The 14,455-nt window shown below is 37.1% G+C and overlaps 2 protein-coding genes across 2 annotated transcripts in view; both read right to left on the bottom strand.

Annotated features, from left to right (window-relative positions):
- The window catches only part of LOC124102835 (A disintegrin and metallopeptidase domain 3), a 96,403-nt gene that overhangs the window by 47,830 nt on the left and 34,118 nt on the right, over positions 1 to 14,455 (bottom strand). The window lies entirely within an intron of this gene.
- On the bottom strand, positions 4,088 to 6,854 carry LOC124102837 (non-histone chromosomal protein HMG-17-like). Its single transcript, XM_058583963.1, has one exon. The coding sequence runs from the start codon at positions 5,729 to 5,731 to the stop codon at positions 5,459 to 5,461; it is 273 nt and encodes a 90-aa protein (XP_058439946.1). The 5' UTR covers positions 5,732 to 6,854; the 3' UTR covers positions 4,088 to 5,458.

The following is a 14,455-nucleotide window of genomic DNA, read 5'->3' as shown; positions in this document are numbered from 1 at the left end:
GCTTTCAAACTCTATTTGTATGAAATATTTTTTTCTATCCTTTTACTTCAGCCTGTACGGGTCTTTGACCATGAGATGAGTCTCTTGCAAACAGCATATGGTTAGATCTTGTTTTTCAATCCTTTCCACTAGTCCATGTCTTTTCTTTTTTATTTTTTCCTTTGAATGTCAAGTGTCTATTGTATGTTTCTTTATTATCCTCACAGTCTTTGCATGAAGATACATAGCAATGATAGCAGATTTCTTTTTAAAGCTTAGCATTAAATATTAAATATTTCCCCAGTTTTACATTACTCTGCCATGAAAATAAATTAAAACTCAAGTTATTTGATGCTTGGACACACTTCCATGATAAGCTGGGCCACATAAAAGTTGTTGTCTTTAATCTTCCTGCTATGTAAGCAGATCTAAACCCTAGTAAGATAGGTCCATTTACAATTATTTTTGGAAAGTGTGCTACAAAAATGGATGTCCTGTTATAAGACAGGTTACAAAGTAAGGACATAAATAAGGATGGGCATTTTCTTTCAGAAAAACAACAAAACAGAAGTTCTAAAGAGTCAAAGTCCATTAATTTTTCCCAAAATTGTTGTAGGATGAGTTAAAATCTCAAAATGAGTTTTGAAATACTATCTCTGTGAAGGACCAGTAGTTGTCTTGCTGAGGAGGTTGATTGCTTAGAAGGGGGATGATCATCCTTACTCTCCCCAGTTAGGGGAATAGAAATAGAAAATTTATTGCCCAGTACCTGTGAGAGCGAGCTAAAGCTTAACTGGTACTGAAATCTCTAAGAGGTTTCTTCTAGAAACAGGCAACTCAGACTCTTTCTCTCACTTCAGCAAAAAAAAAAAAAATTATATATATATATATATATATATATATATATATATATATATATATATATATATATATATATAATTTTTTTTAAAAGCACTTGGAAAGTTTCTCCTCCACCTCAAGTTAGAAAGAAGGGAGTCATCAGTACAACCACCTTCTAGGCCACAATGGAATTTCTGAAGATTGGAGACTCCATAGAAATGCACAAAGGCTGATGCCACCATCAAAACATGGACAATCTCATGGGACTGGAATATTATATCAAATTTTCCAGGAAAGAAGCACTCAGGAATCCAAGCAGCATAAACATCAGCTCTTGTAATGTACATCACAGCCACGAGGAAGAACCAGCCAATCTGGCCCATTGAGCAGGCCTTCACAAAGATGGAAACCCATAGGTATCAAAATGAAATTAAATCTCTATCTCTCACCTAGAGAATGAGAGAAAGTTTTGGCCATCTGAATCTCAGGTAAAATATTAATATCTGGGATGTACAAAGAACTAAAAAATCTTTCCTATGAAGCACGAAGCACTTTCTTAACAGTTCCAACATCTTCTTCAAGAAGTAGAAAATATTAAGGGAAGGTATTTCTATTGATGCTTGTAGTGACTTACCTGTGTTTGTTGGTTTATGTACATTAATTGGTGCTAATTTATATAATTCATATTTACATATATATGTGTGTTTGTGTTTCTCTTTCTCTCTCTCTCTCTCTATATATATATAATATATATATATATGTATATATATATACAGATCATATTTAATTAACAAATTTTCTATTTGTTATTCAAAATCTCTTTTTATTAGACTTTGTTTATATCCATTGTGTCTTTCTTAATCTACTCAATCGTTTTACATTATTCTTGTAGAATTCCCTCCTCTTTTCATAATTATTCTTTTGAATTCTTCATCTGACATTTTATGAACTTCAGTATCTTTGGGATCAGTTGCTTCCACTTTTGAACTTCAGAAGTAATCATGTTGCGTTGTTTATTTATATTTTTTATAATTCTTTTTTATGTCAAATTGTAAATTTCAATGTTCTTATTAGAATAGTTTTTTATAGCACTCTCCAACAAGAAGCAAGAAAATAACAGCAAACTTCATATAGGAAGACCCTTCAGATTAACAATCTAAAAAAATGCAAAATGTAAATCACATATAATACAATTAAAACATCCAAACAATTTAAATAATTTTAAATATTTTACTTTTAAACTGCTACAAATGCTTTATACAATATTTCAACAAAACAGAAATGTAACAAAATGTGAATAATAGTGAAAGGGTTAAAGTGGCACAAACTCAATCAAGTATTAAACTACAATTTTAAGAGTTAGATTCCTTTTAAAATTGAGAATAAAAAAAATATGAATAAAATCTAGCCATTTTTTATCAATTCAGTCACTAATTTGGGACAAGGCTTAAAAACAATTGGAGAAATGACACTCATATACTTTGGCAGAAGCCAATTTGTTGTTTTTAATCTCTGCTAGAGACTTCAGTGTAAAACCTGGTATGTAAATTCATTTATACCTATGCATAAATGAAGCCAGAATTAGACAGGCAGATTGGCAAGGGTGGGATTCAGAGAATGAAGGGATTCAAATGTTAATACCTTCAGAGCCCTTTCTCCACCTTTCTTAAGATAACCTGCCCCTGTGCCAACCTGTTGCTGAGGTAACGTGTCTCAGGGATTGTCCCTCCCTACAGAGAGCTATAAAAGTTGTTGGTTAATGCCCACTTCCTTCCCTGATCATTCCATTTGGCCCTTCCCCTGTCCATCTGCTTCTCACCTTTTAGCCATTCTCCTGGAGCATCTCCTGGGCATAGTCAGGTAAGCAGGAAGGAGAGAGATAACGGGAAGAGAGTAGAAGAACAAAGGAATTCAAGATCATATAAAAAAGACAGAATGCTCTCACATCTTGGGATACCAGGCTGCCAGTTATAGCCTTCTTCTCCCTCTCAAGAGAAGTCTATGTTACACCTTTTTAAGTAAGCCCTGCTTTATGTGCTCCCCTCTGTGTACTCCTCTAATGTTATATTTCAACACATGAGGAAGCAGAACTTATCACTGGTAACCAGAGGTATCAAAGACACATATCTATACAGGTCTGGATGCATCTATGCATAGGTATATTGCTTCATAGTCTCTCACAATAGTTATAAATTAGTGCCAGATAACCATCTGAGATGATAATGTCTATCTAGATATATAAACATAACACTAAAAAAGGCCTAAAATAGAGTCTATATTCAATCTGTTTTCCTCTCAGTTATGCTGGCAATCTGCTTGTGATTTTTTAAAAAAAGGGGGAGAGGACAGAAGATCAGCTTAATGTCTCTCTTTATGATTCTTTTAGAAGAAAGGCATCAAGAGCTGATGTGTGAGGAAAAGTTTTAAAAAGAGTGCATCAGAATCTGTCATCCTTGAAATCTATGACAAAGTACTGATGAAAGAGAACTTGCTTTGCAAGGTTCAGTTCAGATCATTCCCTTCTCTGCTTTGTGCCAAAATCAAGGGCCACACTCACATCTAAGTTAGTCCCATGACAGGGAGCCAGTTCATCTAGCCCATCTTACAGGGCCCTTCTCTTATGGATCTCAGTCACTTGGGAGCCCAGCACACATACTGGACACCACTGAAGAAGCATATGCCTGACTCTAACCAGGGCAACAAGAAACCTGCCCACAATCAGCTGTTATAATTTTTGAATCAGCTTCAACTGGTTTTGCAAGCTTGGTAGATTTCCTAATGCTTTGCAGTACTGCTTAGTTGAACATGTAATATCTTTTAGTAAATTAATGTTTGTTTTGTTTGGGGGGCCTTTCTATGGGAAGCTCCTGCCTGGCACTGCTATCCTCTCTCCCACTTTCACTCAGGTCCCCTGCAGCTGCCATTTGAAGGCTTCCTCTGATCCTCCCGCCCACACCCCCAACACCCCTTCATCTGATCTCTAGCTTTTACATTGAACAGGTAGGTCTGTTCTTTTCTTTCTTTTTCTTTTTCTTTTTTTTACTATTTATAAAATTTTATTTTTTTATTTGTATATGACAGCGGAATGCATTACAATTCTTATTACATATATAGAGCACAATTTTTCATATCTCTTGTTGCATAAAAAGTGTATTCACACTAATTCGTGACTTCATACAAGTACTTTGGATAATAATGACCACCATCATATATGTACTTTGGATAATAAACATTCCACCATCATTTCTAACCTCATGCCCCCTCCCTTTCCCTCCCACCCTTTTGTCCTATCTAGAGTTCTCTATTTCTCCCATGCTCCCTCTACCTATTCCACTATATCAGAGAAGACATTCAGCATTTGGTTTTGTGGGATTAGCTAACTTCACTGAGCATTATCTTCTCTAACTTCATCTATTTGCCTGCAAATGCCATGATTTTATTCTCTTTTATTGCTGAGTAATATCCCATTGTGTATGCATGCCACATTTTTTTTATCCATTCATCTATTGAAGGGCATCTAGGTTGGTTCCACAGTTTAGCTATTGTGAATTGTGCTGCTATAAACATTGATGTGGCTGTGTCTCTGTAGTGTGCTGTTTTTAAGTCCTTTGGGTATAGACTGAGGAGAGGGATAGCTGGGTCAAATGGTGGTTTCATTCCCAATTTTCCAAGAAATCTCCGTACTGCTTTCCATATTGGCTGAACCAATTTACAGTCCCACCAGCAGTGTATGAGTGTACCTTTTTTCCCCCACATCCTTGCCAACAGTTATTGTTGTTTGTATGCATAATAGCTGCATTCTGACTGAAGTGAGTTGAAATTTTTCTTTTCAAACTGTATCCAGTTCTATTAAAGATACTTTTCATAAACAATCATGGTATTTCAGGCAGAACATGGGCAGACAATCGTTAACAGTACACAACAACTTTCAAACTCCCTTCTTGGATGGACTACCAAAATCAGAAAGCCACTATAAAACCCAATGAAGTCTTCATTTGATGCTCTAAATAGGGAAAGCTTAGAGTGAGGGTTGACATTTCACATTTAGCATGTTGTTTAACAACTTTTCACAAGCTGATCCTGACTTTCAGGAAATGAAATGGAAATGGCAAAAATTATTAATCTGAAGATACACAATCTAGAAAAGGAACTGCTGATCTGAGGGACACTATTCTCAATGACATCACTGGAAAGTCCAGATTGCCCCACACACTGGTAAAACCAATTGTTGGGAATCAGGTCCCAACAGGTCTGAGTTTAGGGGAATTAAGTCTATGCTGATGGCAGAGAGGCAGAGGAGGACATAAAATGAGTTTGAGTTTTTCCATACCACAAGGCATTTGTGCCAAGTTGGCCATGTGTGCCAACATCAGGTAATCCCTCCTCTTGGGAACAAAGAGGAAGTCTCTCAAAACTAGAAGGGAAAGGTGTTTTCCCCCACACCATTCCAGCTTTGAAGACATTCTACTAGTTACATATGCTCCTTCCCCCAAAAACAACAATGAAGTGTTCTGTGTGCTAACAACATAGCTTAAAACAAAAGCAAAACAAAATTCTGCATTTTTATGAAACTTGACAAAAATAGTATTTTAAACTGTACAGTCACCAAAAGTACACAGTTATCAAAAATGCACACACTTCACTTGACATCTCCAGCACCTTCAGCTCTTTGTGCCTGGTCTGTTTTGGCATCTCTATTTTCTGCAGGGTTATTCCCATCCTTGCCAGTGTCAACTTTTCCCTTTTTCCCTCTGGGTACCTTCTCTCCCTTCTTTGCAGGGGCCTTTATAGGCTTGGGCTCTGGCTTTGGAGGAGCAAGTTTAGCAGATAACCTTGTGGATCTTCTCTGTGGTTCGTCTTTCATCTTGGTGATATCTCCTTTAGCGTCCCCTTCAGCCTTTCTCTTGGGCATGGTGGTGACGGCAGCAGGACACAGGCACTGGATGTGGGGATACAGCTGCCCGTAGGGCTTTGATCGGTCCAGGGGTCATTCTTGACTCTTCTTCTTCACACTGCTCAAGAGATGAAATCTTAAGAGTGGTTTTGATTTGCATTTCTCTAATTGCTAGCAATGATGAACATTTTTTCATGTATTTGTTGATTGGTTGTATATCATCTTCTGAGAAGTATCTGTTCACACTTTCTTGGCTCATTTATTGATAGGGTTATTTGTTTTTTTTTGGTGTTTAACTTTTAGAGTTCTTTATATACCCTAGAGATTAGTGCTCTATCTGATGTGTGAGGGGTAAATATTTGCTTCCATGATGTAGGCTCTCTGTTCACCTCACAGATGTTTCTCTTGCTGAGAAGAAACATTTTAGTTTGAGTCCATGTCATTTATTGATTCTTGATTTTAATTTTTGCCCCAGGGAGTCTTATTGAGGAAGTTGAGGCCTAATCCTACATGATGGAGATTAGGGTCTACTTTTTTTTCTATTAGATGCAGGGTCTCTGGTTGTATTCCTAAGTCCTTGATCCATTTTGAGTTGAGTTTTGTGTATGGTGAGAGATAGGGGTTTAATTTCATTTTGTTGCATATGGATTTCCAGTTTTCCCAGCACCATTTGTTGAAGAGGCTATTTTTTCTCCAATGCATGTTTTTGGCACCTTTGTTTAAAATAAGATAATTTTAATTTTGTGGGTTAGTCTACAAAGCAACTCTTAGCAAGTATAAAAAAAGTAGAGATACTACCCTGCATTCTATCAGATCATAATGGAATGAAATTAGAAATCAATGATAAAATAAGAAATAAAATACACTCTAACACCTGGAGACTAAATAATATGCTACTGAATGAACAATGGGATGCCAAAGAAAAAAGGAGGAGATTAAAAAAATTTTAGAGGGGAATGAGAACACAGATACAACATATCAAAATCTCTGGGACACTATGAAAGCAGATTTAAGAGGAAAGTTCATTGCATGGAGTTCATTCTTTAAAAGAAGAAAAAGTCAACAAATAAACCACTTAAAATTACATCTCAGAGCCCTAGAAAAAGAAGAGCAAATCTACACCAAAAGCAGCAGAAGAGAGGAAATAATTAAGATCAGAGCTGAAATCAATGAAATTGAATAAAAGAAACAACTCAAAAAAATGACAGAACAAAAAGTTGGTTCTTTGAATAAATAAATAAAATTGAGAGACCCTTAGCCATGCTAATGAACAGGAGAGAGAGAACTCAAATTACCAGCATACATGATGAAAAAGGCAATACCACAAAAGACACTACAGAAATACAGAAGATAATTAGGAATTATTTTGAAAACTTTTACTCTAATAAAAATAGAAAATATTGAAAGCATCAACAAATTTCTGGAGTCATATCATTTGCCCAAGTTGAATCAGGATGATATACACAATTTAAACAGATCAATTTCAAGCGACAAAATAGAAGACATCATCAGAAGCCTACCAACCAAGAAAAGTCCAGGACTGGATGGATACACAGCTGAGTTCTACAAGACCTTTAAATAAGAAGTAATACCAATACTCTTCAATTTATTTCAGGAAATAGAAAAAGAGGGAGCACTTCCAAACTCATTCTATGAGGCCAATATCACCCTGATTCCAAAACCAGGCAAAGACAGATCAAAAAAGAAAACTTCAGACCAATATCTCTAGTGAACATAGATGCAAATATTCTCAATAAAATTCTGGCAAATCAAATACAAAACATATCAAAAAGATCGTGCACCATGATCAAGTGGGATTCATCCCAGGATGCAAGGTTGGTTCAACATACTCAAATAAATAAATGTAATTCATCACATCAATAAACTCAAAAGACAAGAATCATATGATCATTTCAATAGGTACAAAAAATCATTTGACAAAATACAGCACCCCTTTATGCTCAAAACACTAGAAAAATTAGGGATAACAGGAACATATCTCATCATCATAAAGGCTACCTATGCTAAGCCCCAGGCCAACATCATTCTAAAATGCAGAAGAATTGAAGGCATTCCCTTTAAAAACTGGAACAAGACAGGGACGCCCTCTTTCACCACTTCTATTTAACATAGTTCTTGAAACACTGGCCAAAGCAATTAGACGAAAGAAATGGATACACATAGGAAAAGAAGAACTCAAATTGGCACTATTTGCTGATGATATGATTCTATTTCTGGTGATTTCAGTTTCACCAGAAAACTTCTAGAATAAGTAAATGAATATAGCAAAGTAGCAGGATATAAAACCAACACCCATAAATCAAAGGCATTTCTGTATATCAGTGACAAATCCTCAGAAAGGGAAACAAGGAAAACTTCCCCATTTACAATAGCCTCAGAAAATAAAATACTTAGGAGTCAATGAAAGCAGAGAAAGATCTATATAATGAAAATTACAGAACTCTACAGAAAGAAGTCAAAGAAGACCTTAGAAGATGGAAAGATCTACCTTGCTCTTGGATAGGCAGAATTAATATTATCAAAATGACCATACTTTCAAAAGCAGTATACAGATTTAATGCAATTCTGATCAAAATCCCAATGACATTCCTCATAGAAATAGAAAAAGGAATCATGAAGTTCATATGGAAAAATAAGAGATCCAGAATAGCTAAAGCAATCCTTAGCAGGAAGAGTGCAGCAGGTGGCATTGCTATTCCAGACCTTAAACTATACCACAGAGCAACAGTTAACAAAAACAGCTGGTATTGGCACCAAAACAGACTGACTGATAGACCAATGAATGGTACAGAATAGCGGATACAGGTCTGTTTTTTTCTTACTTGCCAAATAGACTTGCTTTGCAACACAGTTTTGCTTTTTTGCAACTTCACGTGCAAGCTCCAGGAGATTTTACTCGAGAGTTGAGTAGAATGATTCTTGGCCATAGCTTTGGGTTTTTTCCCCTCCATGTGAGTGATTTTGGCCATTCTAATAGGGCTTGTTTTTTTTGGACTTGACTGAAGCTGCAAACTTGACATTCTACCTGGACCAGAAGGACAAGGAGGACAGTGGACACTGTACAGGGCCTGAGCTTTGAGCCCAGATCTTTCCTAGGGGCACTTGCATATTCTGCATCTGCGGTCCATCTGTGGTGGCTATTGCTGGCATGTCTGTGGATACTTGCAGGTGATGAGTGTCCGCTTTCTTGGATGAATGAGAAACTTTTATTTTGGAAGGAAAGAGGTTTCTGGGGGCAGCTGAACATGGCTTACTTTTTCAGGCTCCCAGTGTTAAGTGAACTTCTAGCTGCAGTAGGGGCAGACATGGACGTCTGAGGATCTTCTCAAGTTGATCTTTTGTTTTGCAGATTTTTTTTAGGATCATTTTCTGTACAATTTTTTTTTCTTCAATGCATTCAACTTGAGCTTATTTGGTGATGTTTTGCTGCCTTTGGGCTGCACAGTTTGTTTCAATGGTACTAGATTTTTCTTTAGTGTATACCTCTTGTTACTTGCAGAGGCTCATGCCAGGATATAGTTGTGTAACTCAGGCATGTTGTCAACACCTTTTCCACATTTTGTGCAGTGAATGGCAGTAGTAAAAGTAAAATATAGTAAAAGTATAAAAAATATATAAAATATATATAAAAAAATAGTAAAAGTCTGCGAAATATTGTGGGTAGTAAAATTTATGACTGTCACATGAATACCCATGGGTTTGTGGTGATAGTACTGGAATGGAGGTGGTTTAAAGGTTGGGTAATGCTGATTGAGACTCAATCAAATATCTGAATCTTTTGTCTGTATTCCAGAAGCCATTATTTTTATGGTGACATTAATCTCTTCAAAGGACTTATTTAATTCCTCCTCTTCTTTAGAAGTTTCCAAAGTATCTTCTGGAAATCCATGCATATGCTCTACTTGGGCCTTGTTGGGATCTGTGAAGTTCTGGTGCCTCAGTGCCCTACATTCAAACTCATGATGTGTGCACACCTTGTCTAAGTAGAGTTCTCACTGGTATTGCCGCAAATTGCCCCAAACAGTAAATTCTTTTTTTACAAATAGAACACACACTAGGACTCTTCCCTGGCTTTCAGATCTTCCTTCTCTGGTTCCTCCTGCTTGAAAGTTACTGCAGGGAGAGAAGCCTCCATATTATCACTAGAGGAAACCACACATGACACTACTGAGAGAGGGGGTGACAAAGGGGATGAGGAGGAGGAGGAAGAGAACAATGAAGAGAAGGATGAGGAGGAGGAGGAGGAAGAAGAAAGTGTTGGAGGCCCAGGTGAAGGAGCAGACATGAGCTGCTCCACAGGAAGAATGGGAGAGTGTGAGGGGGACACTGTTGGGGAGAGAATTGCAAGAGGAGACTGGGAAGTGGCATTGGAGAGCAGAGAGGGACATGGGTGAGGAGATGCACTAGAAGAAGGGGCAGGGAGAGGGATGGTTGGAAGGAGTGGAGGGAGCAGAGTGGCAACAGTTAACACAGGAGGGCAGGGTGGAGTGGAAGAGGGATCTATGAGGATTAGGAGAGGAGGCAACTGACTGGAAGACATCTGTAATGCAGGTGACTGAAGGACAAACTTCAGGGGGTGACTTCAAGGCTGGGGCAGAGAAACCGGACTCAAGAACAAGATCAGGATCTCACTGGGCATCTAGATTTACAAGGACTTGTGCTCCTGGTCACAATCAGAAGTATTTTCTACAGGTAAATTGATGCCATTATATTCATGGAGAAGGACCTCCTGGAGAGTGCAGGTGATTGGCTGCTTCTTCACAGCACCACAAAGGCTGCACCGAATGGTTTTCTTTCAACTGCCTGCCTTCGAGTTGTTATCAGGCTTTTATGCACACTGAGATCCAATACAGATTCCCACTTGAATCAAAGACTTGCCTGAACCCTCAGTTTCTGTTTGACACTGCTACATAAATCCAGTGGCTACTGGTTGCACACATTACTGAAAATGCAACTGGCTATTCGCTATTTCCATATTTTGTATTCATCAAAGCAAGGAGGGCTCCCAGTTTCTCTCTCATCTCTCCCAGACAAACTCCATGCTGGTACGTCACTACCACTCTTTAAATTGAGTTTCTTGGAAGTTAGGGCTGTATCTGTCCACTCTGCTTTTCCATCACTTGGTTTCCCAAAGTCCCGAAAGGCAGGGCTGTGCTATGGAGAGCAGTTCCATCTTTAAACCTACTGGAGGTCACAAGTAACATAGGTGCAGGAGCAGACATGCACATGAGACCTAGTTTAGGAATTTCAATTGCCGAAATCTCTGCAAATGGAGTCAACTTGTCCTGATGTTTGAACTTTGATGACAAACACTCTTCTCCTTGTGGAAAGACACCACCTCAGTTGTTGATAGTTAAGAGGCAGACTTAAGGAACAAGAGGGTGCCATTGGGTCAGACTCTGTCTCAGCTTTAATCTTGGGGAGCACAGGTGGATTATCAGTCCTCTCTTTCTTAGACTCAAAGTTTGTGCTGCTGGATGACTCTTTAGGAAGCTCATCTGTTACAGTAACCTGTGTGTTCTTTATATATTGAGTAATTTCCACAGTAACTGGAATGAACAGACAATTTATGGCATGCAAGTCCGCTGAATTACATTCCATCTCAGTCACATCAGAAATACTGCTGTTGTTAGTCTGAATTTTATCATCAATGTGTACCTCTGTGTGTGTACACTTTCTGCGGAGATTTTTCAGGAGGGTTGCTATGGTTAGAATCTCTCCAAATGTCCATGTGTCAAGATCCCTGGTTGGTGGTTCTGGGAGGCTGTGAAACTCCCACATGTATACTCTATTCTTAACCTCAGCTCTTTTTTTCGTATCACCAACAAATATCCCAAACATTTTACCCTTTAAAATTAGTTTACTTGCCCAGACAATGATCCGGGACTGGTCAAGAGCTGCTTGGAAAAGCCTCACTTCCTCCAGAGGTCCTCGCATGTGTTCAGGTACCTCTGCCAGGGTCTCAGCACCTGCCAAAAGCTTGGGAGCCTAGTTTCTGACTTTATGCTGGATTTAACCAGATGTAACCCCACAGTAAGTCAAGGAACATATAATCATCAGGATTTTAATCCAAGTTTCTCTAGCATTTTTAACTAGAATGGGTGCTAGATTTTTACAAATACTTTTCCTGCATCTATCAAGGTGATCATACAATTCCTAGGCTTAATTCTATGTATATGGTGAATTACATTATTGATTTGCATATGTTGATCCAATTTTGCATCCCTGGATAAAAGCCACTTGATCATGGTGTGTTCATTTCCTAATGTTTTTGAATGCAGTTTGCTAATATTAAGAATTTTGAGTCTATGTTTATTAGACATATTGATCTCTAGTTTTCTTTCCTTTGTATGTCTTCTGATTTTGGTATCCAGGTGATACATGACTCATAGAATGAATTTCTGAGTGTTCCCTCCCTTTCTATTTCATAAAGTATTTTTAAATTGGCATGGTTCTTTACAGGTCTGGTAGAACTTACTAAGAATCTATCTTATTCTGGGTTTTTCTTTGTTATAAGACTTTTAATTGCTGCTACATTCTCATTGCTTAATACTGATCTATTAGTTTTTCTATGTCCTCATGGTTCAATTTGACTACATTATATGGGTCTAGAAATTTATTCCTAACTTCTAAACTTGCCATTTCAAAATAGTTTCTACTGATTCTCTGGATTTCAGAATGACTGTGGTGATATCTATGTTTTCATGTCTAATTTTGTCAATGTTATTCTTCTCTCTCTTCTTGATAGTTTGGATTTGGGTTTATCTAACTCATCGTTGCATTGATCCTTTGTATCGTATTTTTGACCCAAAACTTTGTTTCAGCTCTGATCTTATTTCCTGTCTTCTAATTATTTTGAAATAAGCTTTTTTCCTCTCTCTAGAATCTTTCATTTTTTAATGTAGACACTCAATGCATTAGAAATAAAATGGAAGGAACCAAAAGTCACCTCTGTGAAAGGAAACTGAATCTAAATGGTCAAAGTCTCCAATCAAAAGACATAGTGGCAGAGTGGTTTAAAAACCAGACTCAAACGTGTTGTTTACAAGAGACTCACCTTAAAGGCAAAGACATCCACATACTGAAGTGAAAGGATGGAAAACAATAAAGCATGCAGACTTTCTTCTGAGAACTGCTTTCCTACTATCCCAGACATTTTGATATGTGGTATGTCTATTCCCATTTGCTTCTAAGAAATTTTTAAATCTAATATTTTTTAGTTTTCCTATGATCCATTCATCATTCAAAAGTGTATTACTTAATCTCCAGGTGTTGAATGATTTATGTTTCTATTTTGTTATTGATTTCTAATTTAATTCTATCATGATCTGGTAGGATGCAAGGATTTTTTTTTATTTGTTAAGACTTCATTTATGTAATAAAATATGGTTATAGCTTTGATAATGTTCCATATGTCACTGAGAATAAAATTAATTTGGTTGCTGATAGGTGAAATATTTTATAAATATCTGTTAATTCCACTTTATTAATGGCACTTTTTATTTCTGAAGAGTCTTTTCCTTAGCTGAAGGATAGATTTGTTGGATGTTAGAGTGATCTTGGTTGACAGCTCTTATATTTACAGTATTTTTTAAGGGATCATGGCTTTTATTTTATTTACTTTTATGTGGTGCTGAGGATTGAACCCAGGGCCTCACACGTGCTAGGCGAGCACTCTACAGCTGAGCCACAACCCCAGACCCTTATTTACAGTCTTGGTATATATTATTCCAAGCTTTTCTGGCTTTTAGGATCTAGGCTGAGAAATCTGTAGAAATCATGATTGGCTTACCTTTTATTGACAGGATTTATGTTTGTTTGCTCTTTTCAATGATTTTTACTTCCTTTACTTTATTAGTTTATTCTTTACATCTTCTTTTAATTCATCGACAATTATAACTATGCAGTTTCTAAATTCATTCTCTGATATTTCTTCCACTTATTGTCAATGGGATCAGTTGTTGAAGTGTTGTAGATTTTCATGCCTTTTCCCCTTGATTTTTCATATTATTTGCATGGCTTTCAAGCCTAGAAAATACTAAGGATATGACTTCTATTGTGATTCCTAGAAGAGCCACTTCAAGCTTGTCTGTATTTTATCATAAAAGACTAGACTCAGTGTGTAAGCTATTTTTCCCAAGGACATTTTTTTGAAAACAACTGTAGCTATTTTCTTTTTATTTCTCATTCACCTTACTGGAAACTTAAGAAGAAGAGCTATGACAAATTACTGTGACTCTAGAGGGCTGAGCATATGGACAGGGAAGTGTATATGTTTAGAAAAGACCTGATAAAACCTGAAACTGTCACCTCTGGATGATCATAAGACTTAAGGCAAGCAGGATACAAAATTTCTTGGTTGAGTAATAAAAGCATGCTTCTATGTGTGTCCAGAGGCCCTTGACAAATAATGAGAGGCATACAGGCCCAAGCATTTAAACAATTCTCTCTCTAATCATTAACACACCATTAATAACATGTAGAATCATTCAGTGGATGCACACAACCAATACCGACTTCAGAGAACGAATTCAGAAAACTCACAAAAGAAACTACAACAAATAGCAATAACAAAAAAATGTCTCTGGGGAGCCAGGATAACCTGATTTTCAAAATTACCACATTGTATTATATGGAATGTCCAGTTTCAGTTTTCAAAAAAGATATGCAGAAAAACAACTGAGTGGCCATTACACAAGAAAACAATCAAGGGAATGTATC

This window comes from Marmota monax, unplaced genomic scaffold (genome assembly GCF_021218885.2).
Source record: "Marmota monax isolate L192 unplaced genomic scaffold, Marmota_monax_Labrador192_F-V1.1 WCK01_AAM20220418_F8-fsc01104, whole genome shotgun sequence".
NCBI lineage: Eukaryota > Metazoa > Chordata > Mammalia > Rodentia > Sciuridae > Marmota > Marmota monax.
This window is presented reverse-complemented; position numbering and strand designations above follow the sequence as displayed.